At 42.6% G+C, this 19999-nt stretch overlaps 1 protein-coding gene across 10 annotated transcripts in view; it reads left to right on the top strand.

Annotated features, from left to right (window-relative positions):
* Window positions 1-19503, top strand: part of IKZF1 (IKAROS family zinc finger 1) — a 314542-nt gene extending 295039 nt beyond the window's left edge. For 4 of the 10 annotated variants that reach the window (XM_078688095.1, XM_078688102.1, XM_078688097.1 and 1 more), the window contains 2 exons: window positions 9143-9277; window positions 16434-19503. In XM_078688095.1, coding sequence (XP_078544221.1) covers window positions 9143-9277; window positions 16434-17137 — 839 coding nt within the window. In that variant the 3' untranslated portion in view covers window positions 17138-19503. The remainder of the gene's footprint in view (window positions 1-9142; window positions 9278-16433) is intronic. The other 6 variants (XM_078688103.1, XM_078688096.1, XM_078688099.1 and 3 more) reach the window with 2 other exon arrangements.
* The last annotated feature ends 496 nt before the right edge of the window (window positions 19504-19999 follow it).

Consider the following 19999-nt stretch of genomic DNA (forward strand, 5'->3'; position numbering starts at 1 on the left):
GTGAACATGGGCTTCTATTGGAATTCTCAAGGGCATATTATCAAGTCCATTATCGCCGCTTTAGCGGCAGTTTCCTGCCACTAAAGCGGCGATAACTTTAACGCAGTTTCTTGATAATATGCCCCTGTGTTTCCTCGCTATAGAGACCACCTAACTCCAGATGCCTCATTCGTTTCATTTATGTATCAGTCAAGTCAGGTATGAATGTGAGCCCAGTTTAGATAAGGTTAACACTTGACTCCAGACACCCATTTGAAACCCAATTTCTGTCTCTATGTCACTTCAAATATTAATCAATAGATATATAGAGACATGAATATACCTTTTTTAGGATCTGTATTTGTCTAGGATGTGTAAGCCTCTTTGTGTGAGTGTGTGTAATTCCACTGGCAATTAACCATCTTTATGATATACAGAACAAACTGAATTGGTATGGTCCTTAATCGGCCCTTAAGTATTGGTTGATTGTTGCTACTCATCTCAATGGTACACATTTTATCAGCCTAAAAAAATTAAAAATGAAGTTAAAACCAGAAAGAACTCAAATGTATTTGCAGCAAGGGCATAACAAACAAAGCTATTATACCAGGATTGAAGTATTTGACTAGCAGGTTACACAAAGAGATTTGCAATAAACACATTATTCCACACTGAGTTTTTCTTAATACAATAAAAAACAAATAAGCTGCAAGTTACATGCAGTCCTCTCCATTAGGCACACTATTACCCTACCTATTTTATGACATTTCAAACCTATGATGATCAAATAATACTGTCGGAAGTGCTATGCTGCCAATGATAGTAAGAACACAAGTACTAACATTCACACTCCTACAAGTGTGCCAATTCGGATTATTTCAGGCCCTCAAAGCTATAAGAATGGCTTGGGCGGCAGGTAGTATTCATTTCTATTGTATATTGAGTAAAAGATGAACTGTTGTTGGGGTCCTCTCTAAATTAGCCAGATAGTGCCACCTTGTGTCAGACTGTCGCAGGCCCCGGTGCTGACAATTAAGTGCCAGTGCCAAGCACCGGAAAGCACCGGCTCAATTAAGCTACTGGGTGTAGGAAGATGGATATCTGACCATGGTTACCCCCAAACTTTTTGCCTAGTGTTTAGCTGGTTTTTGACTTAGTTGGCCTGGGATCCTGCTATTCAGGGCCCCAGGCTAATTGCTGTCTCCTTAAACTGGACTCCATGTACCTAAGGTACATACACAATTGGAACTGGTTCACCTTATTGGCCCCTGTAACAGTGTACCCTAGGTACCCAGGGCATAGGTGTTTCCAAGGCCTACCAGGGGCTGCAGCATGTATTATGCCACCCCTGGCCTGGCCTCCATATTTGACACAACTGGCTGATCACTCAGTTGGGGTAAGTCGGTGTACCCACCGCTTACTTAGGTATAGTATATCTATATCTAACCTAAAATGGACACATATGTTCCTATCAGCCACTCCTATGGAAGGCCTCATCAATCCTGGAGGCAGAGTGCTTGGAAATATGTGAGATGGTGCTCTGGCATGAGCTGAGCCTGTCTGCAGCTTTCGGAACCACGTCCTTTAGCTGTTCCATGATACTGCCATACCATATACACTTAAGTGCATTATGAACCTCGCGGTTAAATGCTATCTTTGGTTTGGCTTTATCAAAACATGTCGAGTAAGGTGTCATACGAATTGTAATACTACCCCCTCGCCAGTTCTGGCGACAGGGGTAGCATTCCACCCTTCTAGAGGGACACGACATGTACATAACCTGAAACCCGGGTAAAGTTAAACATGAGCCTCAGCATCACAAATTGGATGCTGCCACCACAGACACAAGTCTGACCTCCTGCTGCTGGGAGTCCTTCCAGCGAGGGAGGCTTGGACAATGGGTTTCCTGCCTTGGGAGGTGCTAGCACCACCCCAGACAGGGTTTTGTGTATTGGGTAGGACAGGGCTGAATAGAATCAGACATGCCTGGGGCACACAAGGTGTCCCTGTGCATATGCCAGTTCAAACCGGTGCTGGGGCTCTCCAGCCCCAGTCTTGGCGCGAAGCTGGACAAAGGAAAGGGGGTGTAACCACCCCCCTTCCTGGTCCCACCTAGAGGAGGGACCTAGCAGGTAATCCGGCCCCTAGATTTAGAATAAGAGTAGGAGCTGTGTCCCAAGACTTCAGATCATCCTGAACTCGACTTGAAACTAAGAAGAAAACTGGACTTCGACATTCTGCTGCACAGAAGACTGAAGAAACTCTCCCTTGTGGCCAAGGAGTGACCACCCTGTGAATACAGGCACCAACCAGCAACTCGATGTCTGCTTTGCCACCGCCTCCCGCCGGAACCCGAGCTCAGAGCCCAACAAGACCTGGATTTCCAGACATCTCACAGCCCGATCCACAATCCCTGAAAAGAAGAGACCCGTGGACGCACCGAGAGACGTGGGACCGGACCTCTTGGAAGACCCCCAAAAAGCTGACTGCGCAGCACCCGAGGCACCCTCGATGCTGTGCTTTGGGCTATGAGAAGCCTTAACACCGAGCAGCGTTTGCACCGAAGATCAGCCCCCCAGCATCTCCACGATCTGCGTGGGGCCCTTTTGCACTTTGCCACTTGATGCGCCATCCCGGCCACTTGCCACGAGGCTAGCGGCCATCTTGGCGACGAAAACTACAAACAACACCACTGGTCTGGTTGCTCCAGACTGGCCCTTGCTCCCCTGAAAAGGAGCACCCGCTCTGACCTTGCTGGTCCGAGTGAGAAGCTTGCATCGATTCCTGCGTGGCTTGCTTTAGCCAAGGCCTGTTTGCTCCAATCAAGTTGCCGACACTGCCATCAGCGAGAGCCTTTGTGGGACAGCTCGTGACCAATGCCTGAACGTCCTTGACCTCTTCGTGTCCACGTGGCTGCAGAGACAATCTTCACTTCTTCACCTGTTTGCACCCGACATTGCCTGGTTCCATCCTGGTTCCACGGCAGTCACTGGCTAGTGACTTTGAACATTGTCCCCTCTGCTTTCAGGTCTTCAGCTCTTCAGATCCACCCTTGGATCCACCGGAACTCTCCTCGACGACCCGCCTGCCGCATCTTCAGCTCCAAGCACCATCGACCTGCGTGACGAAACCCGACACTACTTCGCACCTGTGCACCCGCTTCCTGTGGGTGAGGTAACTCAGCAACGCCGGTGTTCCCACACTGGTATACACCTCTAGTGCCTGTGTCTAAAGGTTTGTCCTTGTAGGTCCATCGGAAGGTTCCTTAAACACTAACTTTGTAACTTTTACGCACCATTGACATTGCATTGGTGCATGCGTGCGCTCTAAGCGCTGCACCCGAGTCCCGCGGGCCTTTCCCGACTTCATCACTGCTAGTCCCGAACAGCTCCAGCGATTCCCCAGGCCCTAGGCCTCTTTCCTTTCCTATTGGTGGTTCTTAAACCACTATTTTAGTATATGGTTTAGGTGGCCCCTAGGGCTCATCCATATTGTGCAACTTTTGTATATTTAAACTGTGATTTGTTTTAACGCATTTGCTTCTGTGCTCATAAAGCGTATAGGGGAATTTGTAGTAAATAAATATATATATATTTTCAATATACATCTGTGTGGTGTCCTTTCATTTGGTATTTAAGGGGATTGTGTATGGTAAAACAGCTTGCTTCACATGCCTTAACAGAGTTTAGCCTAAAGACTGCTTTGTCCATGCTACCACTAGGATAGCTGGTCTACCAGGTTGACTTACAACCAATCATCATAAGGGTTGCTTGGCATGGTACAAGGTGATCACTAGAACTAGTGAGCATCATATACCAGGCCAACTTCTCACACTGGGCATCACAGTCTGCCCTAGGGGTTATTGAACCTACCTGTTTGAAAATAGATCTCTAATTTAAAGGGGTATGTAATTTCCAGGCTTTCTGTACGACCTGCATCTAAATGCACTGTGTTTATAAGGTGGTACTGTGCACTATAATGCACCGGTGAATTGTCAGTGCCAACAAAGACGTAATTAAAATGCTTGGAAGTTAAGTAGGGTACCCCCGGTCCTGTTAGAGGTGCAGCTTCTGAGTTTACCATTGTGTATTCCCATTTGTTTGTAATGACAGTACAACAAATACTAATATCAGAACCATGCATGTCTAGAGCAATTACTTTTACAGGCCGCAATGCACCACTGCAAGCGAGATACCGCTGAGGGATGGAGGTGAACCAATTGCAACTACTTCGACTAGCACAATGAAATTCATTACCCACTATACAGTTCCTCAAATGGTTTTGGGATTAAGAAGGTAAAGAACAAATAAAGTGCTATATACAAAGAAAAAAACTGCCATTTCCAAAGTCTCGATATGAGGGCATAGACTGATGATATGGAACCGTTGCCTGATGAGTTGCTGAAGAATGGAGGTCCATGAGAGGCATGACATAATTAGCTATGCCCAAGCCAATAAACTCAAAGAATGAATAACACACTCTGATGTGCAAAGTGACTTAACATGTTGATATGCAGGAACTTTTTGGTCCCACAACCATAATATTATGGTGTGCACTTTTTGCACCATGAGCACAATTGCACTCTTCATGTAGTATCTGCAATCATCTACACCAACAGGAGTGCTTATGCTAAGCGTCCTCTAGGCCCCACACATATTGGCAATGTTCTATTTTACTGCTTGCCAAATCTTCATGTTTGACTAGAAATTTTCTAAACCCCTTCCCATTGGTTGGATTGTAATGTTGCAAGATCCAAGAATCTTTTTTTTAATTCACAACGTTATGCTAGTAATTTATAATCAGGGGCATGAAAGACTATCTAACAGCTGAGATCAAATGGAAAGGCTGCAGAAAAGGGAACGTGGAATGTGGGTGTACTAGCCACCAGACATCATATAAACTTAGCAATAGTAAGGCTGTCCGATGAGTGCAGTGGGAGTACAAATGATACATTCAGACATATCTTCAATAATTGTAGTGCAAGTTCATCCAGTCAGAGCCTGGGCTGTTGTGTATATCCAGCAAAAAGGGGTTTGAAGATAACTGCATCTCTGAGTAGTTATGATCACTGAGAAACCTGGATGTGGAAGAAGAGAGTTCCTCATGTGAGTCACAAGATCTACTATGTGTCAGAAGAGATGTTTTTCTGCTTTGCTGTGAGACTTTAATTTCAATACATATTGACATCTAGAAGATAGCTGTCCTCTTTGTTCATTTGACTTGGGAAGCCAATAACTTTTAAGATGTTGTTTTTTAAAGGGATGGGTCTCTCAAATTTGTGGTTTGCTTTGTTGTGATCTGTTAGACATGGCACCATTGGCGTGGGTCTCCCTTCCATTTTTGCTGTCGCCTCATGTGTTTTTGCTGGTGTTAGATGCTTTAGGCACTGTGCCACTGCTATCCAGTGCCACAGTGCAAGTGCTCCCTATTGTAAATTGATGTATTAATCAGTGGTTCCATGTTTGGCTATTTGGTTTACTTGTCAGACCCTAGTCTAGTGCGCTGAGTGTGCCCAGGGCGTGTAAATCCAAATGCTGCTGGTGGGCTTGCAGCACTGGTTGTGCCACCCACAGTAGCAGCTTTGTAAAATGCGTCTAAGTTCTGCCATTGCACAGCCTGCGTGCAGTCTGGTACTGTCATGCTGACTGGGCAAGTGCACCCACTTGTCAGTCCCTAAACCTTCCCTTTTCTTCATATCAGTCACCCCTATGGTAGGCCCAAGGGCAGGGTACATTGTAAGTATAAGGTAGGACAAGCCCTGGTGTGTTTGGCAAGTCCTAATAGTGAATTACAGCCTTTTTCGTGTTTCACTTTTGCAAGGCTACCTGTTCTCCATAGGCCAGAATGGGCTGTTAGATTATTACATGTTTATAATCCTAACTGTCTCAGAGAACATGGTAGATATTCGAGTTTAGTATGCCTGAACTCAGAATGATAAAATACATCTTTTAGTGAAGTTGGTTTTAACATTCTGTGTTTGCCAATACCACTTTTAGAAAGTAGTTATTTGCTTGTCTAACCATTCAAACCTGCCTCTGCTAGGTTGTGTATTCCTTTGTTTGGTTTTGTGAGTGACAAGACTGGGGGATTCCAAGAGACAGGCTGAGTTACTCAGTGGTGAATAGAGAGATCTGCATCTAGATGGGAGGGAGGAGTTGCACCTGAACCTTGAATAGGGCTGTGCCTGCCTTCCACAATGCTGGTTCCACCTACTGGGGAGCGGCTGATGTCTCCGCTCTGCACACTGAAAGAAGAGAAGGAGTCCTGTAAACAAAGTGCTCCAGGGCTGTACTTGCCTTCCACAATGCTAGCTCCACCTCCTGTAGGGTGTCTGATGTGCCTGCCCTGCACTGTGAAAGGAAAGGAGAAGTCTGGTAAACAGTGTGCTTCAGAACTGGTTTGGACTGGGCAAAGGCCCCTCTCCCCTCAGAGAACAAAGGATTTTGGGGTATAAATATTAGGACCCATTAGATCACTTTTGGACTACAAAAAGAAAACTTTACTGAGGAGAGAAACCTGAAGAAACTGAGGAGAGACTATTCCCAAGCTGAAGTGCTGCTTGGGGGATTGGCCTGCAGTGATTGCCTTACTGCCAAAGGAAAGAGAAAGGAACTTTGTGTACTTTACTTTCAACTTGTGAAGGATCTCAAAGGGCTTGGGAAAGAGCTTGCCTCCTGCTGAAGTCTCAGGGACAACAGACTTCAACCCCCCAGCTCTGCAGAGTTCTTTGGAAGTGCCTGCTTCTGTTTTGTGCCTTCTGAGGAACTGCGTGTCGCAAGGAGCTGGAAGCGCGACTCAACGAGAAGAAGCGTGTCGCCGTCGCTGTGCCTGCAGTCGCAACTCCGAAGGAGGGTGTTGCCGCTGGAACTGTCGCACTGCACTGCATCGGAGAGAAGCGTGCCGCAATGAAGAGGAAGTGTGTCGCCGTCGCTGCTGCTGCCGTAGCAACTCCGAAGGAGGGTGTCGCCGCTGTAGCTGTCATATTGCACCGCATCAAGAGAAGAATCTCGCAACGAGGTCGGAGCGTGTCGCCATCGCTGAGCCTGCAGTCACAACTCCGAAGGAGGGTGTTGCCGCTGGAACTGTCGCACTGCACCGCATCGACGAAGAGCAGCTCACATCCCTGAGAAGTGTGCCGCCGTCGGAGCTGCTGCCGTCACATTGTGGATGTCACCGCTGTAGTTGTCGCATCGAGCGGAAGCTTCACACATCGTGGGAGAAGAGTGTTGCCGCTGGAGCTGCTGCCGTCGCATCGTAAGGGTATCGCCGCTGCATTCCACGCATCGAACCGGGAAATTCTCGCATCCCCAAGAAGCATACCGCATATGGAAGATCTTCATGTCTTTATTTCTTTGCACTTGAACTTTGCCGCATTTCCCTCGCTGCGGCATTGCCTGTCCAGGAAGCGCAACGCAACCTAAGGTACATTGACGCACAGTGTTGCATCTAAAAACTGAACTGAACTAAGCTTAATCTACCATCTTAAAGTAACAGTATTATGTCTTTTTGTTGTTTATGATCTTGTGGTAACTCTATATAAAGTATACTTATTTTTTATATAAAACCTTTGTGGTGTCCATTTGTAGTGTTGTCACTGGGTTACTGTATGTGGTCACAAATGCTTAACACAACACCTCTGAGATAAAGGCTGTCTGCTCGTGCCAAGCTACCAAGGGGGTGAGCAGGGTTTCTTTTAGGAGTGTAATTCCCTTATCCTGACTAGAGGTGAGGGTCCTTATTTGTCACAAGTACCTACCTGTGCCAACTAGAGACCCCCAAATCTAACATGATCAAAATTTCTAACAAAATAGATTACCCACAAATGGTAAGAAAAAGCACTGCATTTCTCACATGGCCAGCATGATGATGGAAAGGAAAAAATAGCCTATGTATGGATTTTTAAAGAGTCCAAAAGAGGACTGGAAAGAAATAGTAATTCAGCTGAACCAACATGTCTTTCTCCTGAGTTCTTGTTTTTATCCGACCACCCCAAACTTTTCCTTCAATAAAAGTCACTTTGAAGTAATTGCCATATGCTTGATGGGATAGATTCTGACAGTATTTTCCACTGTATTGTTATTTTCTATATAGCTCTTATTAAGCCGTTGTTTGCTTTGTGTGGATTTTTGCCTCGTGGCACTATTTTAAGTAGGCAGTGTTCTATTTGTGGGTAATGTAAGACATTTTTTTGATTGTTATTGAATCTGCCAAACTCTTGAGGTTGGTGGTGTTTCTATGTAACAGAGCTATCTTACAGCAACAGGTCTTGCGCCAAGTTACTTTTGATCAATGACCATTCTCTCAAAAGCAGCCTCTCTGAGTCACATCTTCTCACAGTTGCCTTTTGTCCGAATACACAATTCCAGCTGTAGTTTTCCGCTTTATTTGGGAAGATCAGTCACTAATGAGATAGATATGTTGGGATTTAATAAAAGTGGTAAATGGTGGATGCATTTGTTCTTAATGATTACTCTTAGTTAAAAAACTACAAAGTATTGTGAATCAATTTGCAGATGTTGCTGCGTTATGGTACCCAAATAGTGAGGCCTAAATATTGTCTGGCAAAAATATTGTGTCCTAAATATTGTTTCTAAAAAGATATCACCCCATTGCAGTTAATAACAGAAGATCTTCACCCAATGGCTTGAATAGTTTTTTACTGTTTTTATTTTTTGACTTTTTCTTGTAGAATTTGTAAGTGCTAAATAATATCATGAGGCTTCAACGTCTCATCTAGATTAGTTTTTTGATGTCATTCTTTGTGCGAAAAGTAGAAGAAAAAGAAAAAAACGTCTCCCCGCACCAAGTGTTCTCTGTCTATTCTCCCTTGTGCAGAACCGTGAAGTGCTCAACGATTGACCTTTCAACCCCTAGGTGTTGCTGGTCATGGTTCTTGTATTTTTTAGATGCATAAAGAACTCTCAGTTGGAGTATGCATTTCTGATGTAAAGAGTTACTTTTAGACAGCTACCCCCCCAGGTGTCGTGAAGGAACATTTAGTTATTGATAGATTTGGCTAATAGAAGACAGAAAAACTCTGATCACCTCTTTATCTCTGTTCCGCTATTCTGTTCTAATTGTGAGATAAGGACTTTGGATCTTATGAACGGTGTTATAGATCCACAGTTGTGTGAATAACCTCTCTGATTTCATTTGATTTCAGTAGTAAAAGAGGAATCTAACCCCAGCGAGATGCCAGAAGACCTGTGCAAGATAGGGTCAGAGAGATCCCTTGTGTTGGATAGACTAGCAATCAACGTCGCCAAACGTAAGAGCTCTATGCCTCAGAAATTTGTTGGTAAGAGTTTACTGCCTCCTAACACATGCCTTGCAGGTGTTGTTATCTTTTGCTTTATAATTTGCCTGCTCTTCTGAGCTGATGTATGGAAAAGAGAGAAGTTTATTTATTGTGCTTGCTCATCGAACTGTCTTCATAATTGAAATTTATTTTTCGTTTATTGAGAAATATTCCAGTCAAGCTGTATCATTTGTTCTTAGGTTTTTATGAATAAATGCCAGGCCTATTTAGGTTTATATTTCAAGATGCTACCATGTTCTTTTAATGGAAAGTTAGTTTGCAATTCTCTCATTTGTACCTGAGAGAGTATGGGAGAGTGGAAGGTAGTATAGAGTTGAACATGAACATGGAGGGCGGAAATTAACTTCAGGGATGGTGGCTTTGATGAGATGTTCTTTGTTTCAACAAAAGGTGCCCTTTACAGGTTGAGCCAGTCCCACACATGTAGACTTTGGTGTTTTGCAAACAATCGTCTCTACCAGCTGTCCTATATATATGACTTGCTTGTAGAGATTAGAGAACCCATTCTTAACATGTATTTATCAGAACAGAACTTTGTAGGATGTACTGTACGTGAAGCCAAAGGGCTTCACGTATGTAAGGTTTTTTAAATATTTTTTCTTAACTAGGAAAAATGCTCTATTCACATTATTTAATGTGTATGGGCTTGAATAACATCAGTCACCGTTGACAAGTGTATACTACTTTGCAGACGTTTGGCATGATAAAGTAGGAAATATTAACACATGCGGTACCACTCTCCATCACCCCTAATTCGTCTTGGGTGTTCTTCCCATCAGTAGTGAACATGGCAAAGCACTGGAAAATACCTTATTTTTTTAAAAGATAACATGCTTGGTGTGCCTCCTCTTGCAGTTTCTTAAAGTTGGATTATAGTCGTATACATTATCTTCTTTATTTTAGGCTTGATATCATGTGTTCAGCTCTCTAAAGAACTTTACAGAGTAGGGGTACATCACGGACATCGTGAAAGAGACAAATGGCGTGGAAAGTCATTTAAGAGCAAATGCATAGAGGTGAAAACTAAAGGAGTGAGAAATCCTTTTAGATCCACATGCCTGTAAGGACAGGTGGGTCTTCAGTTGCTTTCAGGAATATCTGATTTTGGTGATATTGCTCAATGAAGACACTTTCCCTAAACCATCTTGAAGAGAGCACTGTTAGGCAGTTGTGGGAGGCTGATTTTAGGCATCAGGTTAGTTGGAGAGGTAGATTGGATCATAGCCATGTGAAGCTTTATGTACTGGGAGACAGTTCTTAAACCAATCCTTAGTCTGATGGTCAACCAATTGAGTGATTTGTGAGCTGGTGATAGGTGGCTGAGCCTTTCGAGCCACGCTTGAATTGGGTTGAAAAGGCGTGTGCTTTCTGTAGATTACTCAAGGTTCTTTGTTTTCCGAAACAAGTTCTAGACTGGTGAATCGCTACTACTAGAAGTAAGCTTCAGAGTAATGTTTAAATAAAGGACTATCCACTTGTCATCAAACAAAAGTTGTATACAGGTGGAAACAACTCTGATATGGCACACAATTTTGGTGCTAATATTTTTAATTAATTTAGCATGGGACGAGAAAGTAACCATTATCATATGGCTTCAAACAAAGTGAGTGTGATGCTAGGTTGTTCCAAAGATCTACAAGTATATGTTTTAGGACTCTCAGAATGTTTAAGGCCTATTTCTTACCCAAAATGATTATCTCCATTACACATTTGTGTCTCTGCATACTGTTTATTGTCTATTCTCAGGACTACTATGCCAACCTTTATAATGTGGTGTTATGGCCTCGCTGCATGGTTGCAGGCCATAATATGACAAAAGTGAAAAATAAGAGAGGGACCCCTTGTTAATGTCAAAGGAAATGAGGTACTACTACCAAGGCAAGAAACAATTCCCTTGACCTAAATTGGTTCAAACACAATAGTCAAACAAACACTTAAAATACTAAATCCCACATTCAATGTATGATCAATACATTTAAAAAAAAAATCATTGGTATTTTCATTCCATTTTACAAAATAGTTAAAATCACATTACATTATACACTTATAACATCATAAAAATTCAATTCCTCCTACAACTGCTCCCAATATATTTAAAAACAGGATTTTTTTGTTATAGAACAGTTTTCAATTATGACCAGCATAAGAAGAGACGCAACAATTGTTAGACGTAACCCTTATCTAGTACCGGTACACATCCAAAGGAACTCTGGGACAACACAGTTGTTGCATTGATCCAATCAACAATCAACTAGATTTTCTCTTTCCTGGAATTATGTTCCCAACAGCGTCGACGCATTTAGATGGTTTCCAAATTATAATACCATCTTTATCAAGACACCAATATTTTTGTCTCTTATTCTTGTTTTCCACAATGTGTTCTCGTATATCCTGTGCATGCGTCTGTTATCAAACTCACATAGGTTTAAAAGACTTCCGTTCAACATGTGATCGTTTCTTCCTTTTTTAAACATGCATCTTAGTGGTATGTCCGCACTCGCATACAAATGAGCTTTACCCCGCACTTTTACACACACACATTAATTGCCACATGCATCCACTGACAGGCACACACATCTACTGGTGCATGCAAAAGCACATACACATAGTAACACTACAAGTCACTGAAGCCAGTTAAATGTTTCTGCAGTGAAGGTTTGAAAGAAAAGATACATTTAACCATTTGCGGCAGGTGCAGGTAAGCACGGTGGGGTTGTTGAGCGGGAAGGGCCGGGGAGGGGTCGACAGACGATGGAATAGGTTTTATTTATTTGTTTAATTTTACCTAGTAAGTGCCTCGTCTGTTGGCCCCCCCCCCACCATGCCCCTGCCCAATCCCGCTTACCTGCGCTGACCGCTGCTGCATTTAACAAGAGAAACACTGCAAAAGTACAATACAATGTTCATCCAGGGCATTCCAGACCATATTTTTAACTACACCACCATGGTAATTTGATACTCAAAATTATACTAACTCAAGCCAACAAACCATGTCTATAGATCGGCCTCAAACATTACACCCCACATGCACTCACAAAGAAACGGGTCGACACAGAAACACAAATGCATTGGCACACATACAGATGCACCCACATACATACCCCACCCACATCCACTGACTAGACACATAAGGCAGTGCTGCTTTGATTTCTGTAAATGCCATATATCTTACCGAAATATAATGTTCTGCATAGTCAGGACTACAAATGGATCACACAAATGAATGTATGTGCTGACATTTATCACTTGGAATAAATAGAGCAAATCTTCTATTTATGCACAAACACTGCAATATATCTCAGTCATCTGAACAATAGATAAGCGATACACCAGGCTATGGATCAAATACTCTTCATTCATGTAAGGGGATTTAGAGGGTATTTTGCATAGAATATTCATGTTTAAAATACCATACCCTTTGTAAAAATACATACAATTAAAAAGTCTACTCATTCAACAGCCTTCGACTATTATTGAAATTCTAACAACTTATTTGATCAGACTTAAAACATTGGAATGACTTGGTCAGCAAAATGCTCTGTTTTGGATTTGTGCACATTGTTAAAGCTTTCATTTCTTTTTCATCACTTCAGCCCAAAGTGGAAAACGTGGTCTTCTGCGAGCTGTGACTCACTCCTGAAGCAGTGGCAGTGGGAGGACACAGTCATTGCAGGCTTAAGAGGAGACTAAACAGGGCAACAGTGCATGAGCGAACGGCTCTCTGTACTCAAGCAGGACTTTCAGGACACCCTCACTTGCAGTCATAAGGTTTCTCAGAAATGTCGAATTTTTCCCACACCCTCCCCTAACTATCACATCTGCCTTTCCCCAGTGATTCAAAGGATGATCTCGTTCTTGGAAGCTTCAGTCTAGTGACTTCCAAAGATGCAAAGCCCAGCAAAAGTTTAGACGAAAATGTGGGGATTAGATTGTAACCCAAAGGTTACAGGTTCTAATTAGACCCGTGCACAATTTTTCATTAAGCACATGCAATTTTGCATCACGCAAATTACGCGAAATGTCAGAAATTACAGAAGTGTCTAATTTCGCAAAATATTTTTCTGCAGTGGACTTGTTCGAACAGCAACTGTCTAACTGGAGACAGGTTCGAGTAGTAAACGTGTAGCAAGAGACATTTTCTCTTTAAAACACTCCCGTCATCCTCAGTTTTCACCCGAGATACCCCAAAATGCATTCCATGTAATTTCTGCATCGTCACATAACTTTCCCAACATTCCACCTAATTTCGGCAGATGTAAGGAATTAAGCGATTTACACACCCTTTCTAATTCTGTGGGGTAGATTTAACCATTATTCCCTGAGGATAAAAATGAGAGCTCTTGAGTTGAATAATTGCTAACAATCACAATTTTAAAAATGCTGTGAAGGAGGTTCATTTTCGGCATATGGGCGGCTGTGGCCTATATATGATTTATAAATCTATCCGGAACTGCAGTGCGACCTGTTGACACTTTCCTCATAAACAAATATTTAATGAATTTGTTAGAGGTTCCCTAAAGGCTGCCTTTATCTGCTGACCATGTTTGCTGGAATCTAGTCTCAAAGTGCAAATACTTTTCTTTCAAATAGAGTTACTCCCTAAATTTCCTACAATACTGGATGAAGCATTTCCTAGCAGTAGGCTTGTTGGTGTTAATGTGCATTTTAACATCGTCGCAAAAACAAAAAAAAGTTAAACATATTTTGAAAAATGGGTATTAGTAGTTCCCAGCCTAGTCAATAGTCTATAATATTTCTGCAAAGACCGATACCCAAGTTAGCATAATTTGTTTCTCGACCTTCTGTTAAAGAGCAGACAGCAGTAAGTATTGACTGCCCCAGAACATCTAACCAAATAACACAATGGTATCCGGATGCAAAGAGAGAACATTGGCTTTTCAGGTCACCACTGTTCAATATTTTGACGTCTCACGCAAAACTATATTTTCGATATGATGGAAATCAAGTTAAATGTACAAAAAACATAACGAGTAAAAGCATTTACTGTGGGATGGCAGGCGTGTACACCTGTGTACAAATAGATTTATTAAACCTACGATTTTTAATTAAGCAGAGAAGACCTGAAAAGATGGGACTCCAGACGTTTTGATTCGAATTTTCTAAGATGTAATAAGATAACATCAGAACCTATACCTCCCGCTCAGAGACTCATGACCATATGTGACCAGGTGTCTCCTGATAACCAACGCAGGGCCTCCTTATTTCTGCTAATCATTGCGCTGGAATTCATAATTCGCAGTCGTTAAAGCCCCTGGGGTTTGCATATGTCACTCTTGAGCTATTGTCGCCCAGTGATGTGGTGAAACTTCTTTTCGACTACTTGTGCCATCCAAGCATATATTGTTCCACATAAACAAATGTTGTGCAGAGTTTTCTGTTTCTATCTTGGTTAGAAAAGATCCATCCCTTATTTATGTTTTCCAGATTCTCTCCAAGTGAGTGCATTTATTTATGATTTTCCCACAATATTTCGAACCTCACATTAGGCCAAATGTTACAGCAAACACAGGTTGTCAAATGGTTTTGGTGGTGTTCAGGTGTCTAATGAGATCTGGTTCTTGAGATTCTGGAGGTGTCAAAGGAGACACCTCTTCTAAATCTGAGTGACCTCCTATCTCAGAAAGAATTAGTTCTATTGCTCATTACCTTCAGTTCTAAAGCTACGTTGCCTGGTTCCTGAGGTTTTTCCACATGGTTATCAGCGTTTTTGTCAAAATAAATTTACTACAATTGAAAAGGCCAGAAAGCAATTCACGAGAAGAGGGAGCCACGGTGCATGATGTACACAAGGCAGGCGTACATTAGACCTATGTCATTTGTTACTTAGATTTCAAAGTGGATGTACCCAAGAGAGAGTCAGTGAATTGGCAAAAAACCTGAAGCAAATTATGTTACCAGAAAGTAGCCATTTTGAGAATACACGAGTATGTAAGGGTGTATTACAACACCTATCTCAGCCCCTAACTTAACCCAAATTGACAAGTTTTAAGTGGAGCAGAACATTTTAGGGAGTACATCAGACTCACTAACTTTTAGAGTGTAGTGTATGAAAGGATGGCATTTTATACAAATTATTTTCAACACTGAAAATATACAATTTTCAAAAACTTAATATCACCATTTTCCTAAATCTTGTGTGTGCAATGTACCTAGTGGCCGATTACCATACAGCTTCGAAGGCTCCGACCGATCGGAGCCGCATCGTAATGGGCCGGTCGGATTCCTTTCTGAGCCCCTCATTTTGATGGAGGCGGTTAGAAAGGAATCCAGCCAGTCATTCCGGCTGGCTTCCGACATGCTCGGAGAGCCCGTCCTCCAGTTGGAATTCGGCAAGTAATCGCAAGGACAGGCTTTTCCACCCTTGAGATTACGATGACGGTTGCCGACGTGGTTTCCATGCCGGTCTGTCCAACATGGAAACCATGTCATAAAGTGTCTTTGGGGGCACCCAGCAGGGCCCCCTTTGGTGCTTGGCCTCAGGTTGGTCCCTGTTAATCCGTGCACCTTGTGTGCACCTCGAGGTGCCTTCCACGGGGTTCAGGGATGAATAGCACCTCCCATTTTACTATGGGAGCATGCATTACAGCCGGTTTACAGCCGGAATGCATGCTTTCATAGTAAAATGGAGGAATGCGACTTTACAGTGTTTGGTCGCATCCTAATGAGGTGGTCGGGACAGCCGACCGTGTGTCTGTTGGTCCCATGGCCAATGCTATGTCGGGCGCAAGCGATTCTGCCCTGCATCGAAATGAGGGCCCAAATATTCATAAATGGTTAGGAAAGTATTCACCAATGTATGAAGGTAGCATAAACATATGCACTTACATTACAGAAGGTATGTAAACACCCATAAAAGTGATCCACATATACATAAATATAAATCACATGCCTTATTTCCTTATTTATGTCAATCATTCCAAAAATGTCTCTGGCCAAGTTTGGATTCAAGCATATTTACGTCTGTCGTTGGTAAGATAACCTGTGTTTCAATAGCCACTAGGGCTCGTAAATTGCTATCAAAGCTTGTTTTGTATTATTTGGCTCCATGTGTATCTAAAAATGCTACATACAGAACCAAACTGTCTTTGACCTTAAATTTTATTTTTGTATGCAGGTGAGAAACGTCTCTCAGACCTTCCCTTCGATGGTAGCACAACGTACGAGAAGGAGAGCGAGATGATGCAGACGCAGGTCATTGATCAGGCTATCAACAATGCCATCAGCTACCTTGGGGCAGAGTCATTGCGTCCCCTTGTCCAAACCCCTCCCGGAGGCTCAGATGTGGTCCCCGTCATCAGTTCCATGTACCAGCTTCAAAAGCCCCAAATCGATGGTCAGGCAAGGAACAACCATATGCCTCACGATGGTGCCGTGGAAAACCTGCTCCTGCTTTCCAAGGCCAAATCAGTTTCATCTGAGCGTGATGCCTCCCCAAGCAACAGCTTGCAAGACTCAACCGACACAGAGAGTAATAACGAGGAGCGCGGGGGTCTGATTTACCTGACAAACCACATAGCTCCCCACCCAAGGAATGGGCTTTCAGCCAAAGATCTCCGACCCTATGACATGGTGAGGGCAGGAGGTGACAATTCCCAGGAACCCTTCAAGGTGGTGAGCAGCAACGGAGAACCCATGAGAATGTACAAGTGTGAACCCTGTAAAGTTCTCTTCCTGGACCATGTCATGTACACCATCCACATGGGCTGTCATGGCTTCCGCGACCCTTTTGAATGCAACATGTGCGGGTACCAGTGCCAGGACAGATATGAATTCTCTTCGCACATCACCAGAGGGGAGCATCGTTTCCACATGAGCTAAAGATACCCTTGCACTTAGCTTGCTCTATAGGAGTATCAGAGAACTGAAGTTGCATGAAGGAAAAATAAAGCACAAATATGTTGGACTGTACCGGCATCCCCTTCAACCTTTTGGATGCCCACGTTGTATAGTGTTTCTTCAATTGTTTTTACTCTTTCCACCAGCTTGCATGCAATGGTTGCATCGAGGCATATCTGTGTAAATTAGTAAGTCATGTACTGTGCCACATTTCTAAACAATTTAAAATTTAGAATACAAGAACTGGAGGCTTTTCTAGACGTTTTCTTATGCATTCCTCATTCCGGTGCTCACTGCAGTACACTCTGTCCGCCCTGCAAGGTACCCTGCGCTTAACCTGTCAGCCATGATGTGCACTTCATATTGTACTAAAACACATACTTGGCCAAGGTGCGGAAAGAATGTTTTCAACCAGTCGTTCAAATTCTGGGATGGGGGTTCCACATCCCATGTGCTTGTTGAAGAGTCCAGAGTTTCTGATTGTCTTTCTGTTTGTGGCTGTAGTTGGAATGTGCTTTGCCCATAATTGTACATCAACACTTTCAGGGCTCTCCTGGGTGGTTGGTCCCTCATTTAATGTGCGGCCATGTTGGATACCCAGTGGTGAATACCTCATTTCAGGAGTACGCGAGGATGGACAGGCCACCATTAACTTGCCATATTTCTTTTCAGCTTTGTAAAGGACGAAAGCCTGCACCTCAAAGTTGACATTTAGTGGCCAACATGTAAAGAGTTAACCATTCAATCCCGACTACGGCCTCAGTACCCTGTGTCCACTCAGTACAACTGGCTTATCACTCACATTGTCTTTTGTCAGCGTAGAAGCTCTGAGAGGTGGGTCGGTGGCTTTTTGGACATTACAACCTCAGTTCAGCATACCTCTGACAGAAATTTATAAGACTAAAAACTCTGGTCCCTAAACTCTCTAAAATGCAGAAAATGTACATGTAAGTGTTATCGTGGAAATTTGACAATTTTTTTTTTTGTGCCTTGTCTAAAGAACTAAAGTGGAACCCGGTAAATGTAACAAGTGTAAAGGCAAACGCTGTCTTTTTCATAAAAACGGATGAGGTACTTTGAAACATTTTGAGAAACTGTGGATGTCACAATCAGACTTGGTTGTGTGCTCCAATTGCACATCAGGTAAAGCTGCAGGTCACAGTTCGAGACTTTCACACCCACAGCCCATCCTTTTTACTAACTGCTGTATGATGACGTGATAGATATGCCACATAATTTAGCTCTCGGTTTCCTGTTCAACGGCGCTTTTAATGACAACTAACACAGTCTATATTTAACGTTTTCTGATGGGAACTGAAGAGGCACCCGCTATGTACGCCATCAGCTCTGCTGTTCACTACGCCCCAGCCTTGAACACTCCATCCTATCCCTTCCCAAGGAATTCTGCCTGCTCGCATTCCACCGTTTTACATTTCTTTCAACTCCACTAATGCGATTTGCCCCCCATATTTTTATAATATTATATTATAATGCAGCACTTATGCAGGTGATAATATTGTTACCAGATTGTCAGTCAGCTTTCCAAAAAGTCATAATGTGATGTATTATTGCCAAACTGTAATTTTCTCTCCATTTTGCAACAGCCAGTGACTGAACCTGTGAGTCCATTTTGCCAGGATGGTAATCTGCACGCCACAGGTACTACTGCTCCAACTGCTGACCAATTCTCTTTCCTCAGTTGGAATTGTTTCTTTTAGTTATTTAACATCATTAATCCTGACCCTACCCTTACCTTCAACCTTGCCCACACTTTCGAGCATTTCCTTAATTTTAACTTATACCCTAAACCTAACTCCATCTCTTACACAAAATCTCACTCTGACCCTACCACCAACATTCTCTATCCAGCTCTCAGTCTATCGTCATTCCTTTTTTAACCTATTTTCTTTTTCAATATTTATCTTCCCACTAATTGTTGTTTTTCAAATTGTTTTGTTTGAACTACACTTAACACAAACCAAAATATTTGAACTTCACTGATTATGCCACTGACCATCTGAGCTACCGACTCAAACCATTCCTGTTCATCATATATACTACACCTATCCACAAATCCCTTCTCTTCTTCATGCTCACGACTATTGTGCATATCCCTCCTTAGTCTTATCTGATGTTTTTTTTATTTTTTTTCCTAAATGCTGAGCAGGAGAGTAATGAAATCCCAAACTGTTTGTGTAAAATAGAAAAATATTGTGAGATCTCAAGACATTTTTGTTGCTTAAAAAAGTCAGATTTGTATACATAAAATTGAGTGTTGACAGCTTTTGTACTCTAACTGAAATCTATATTAAAAGATTCATTTTTATTAAAAAGTGCACTTCCATGTACACTCGCGGTCTTGGTGCGCCATTTATGTTCACGCTTTTTTTTATTTTCAGAATGCAGTTAGTTGGGGGATCAATAAGGTGTGATGTGCTAAAGCCCAAGCGACTTGAATCTGCGTGCCTTGAGTGATGGTGCAGAGTGAAAATGCAAGTCGTGGAAAATTCAGTATATGATAACAGTCTACTAGTATTTCACTTTAGTGCCTGTGCCTGCCACAATCTAGGGTTTTAAAAGGATTGTCTATATAACTTAAGTTAGAATTCTTGAGCTTGATACACAGATTGAAGATAAACTGGTTCTCTGTGCCTACGAATGCCATGGACATAGGATCTGATGAAACAGTAGGACGGTAACACCAAAACTAGTTTCCACTAGTAGTTTTTGTTGGACCAAGTATGCTTTAATCATTGAGAGCATTCAGAGAGAGGTCAGTGGTCACTGATTTTCTACTAATAGTATGTTGCAAGTTCATCTATAAAGCAGGCATGGTACAGCTTC

Source organism: Lissotriton helveticus, chromosome 4_1 (genome assembly GCF_964261635.1).
Source record: "Lissotriton helveticus chromosome 4_1, aLisHel1.1, whole genome shotgun sequence".
NCBI classification, from domain to species: domain Eukaryota; kingdom Metazoa; phylum Chordata; class Amphibia; order Caudata; family Salamandridae; genus Lissotriton; species Lissotriton helveticus.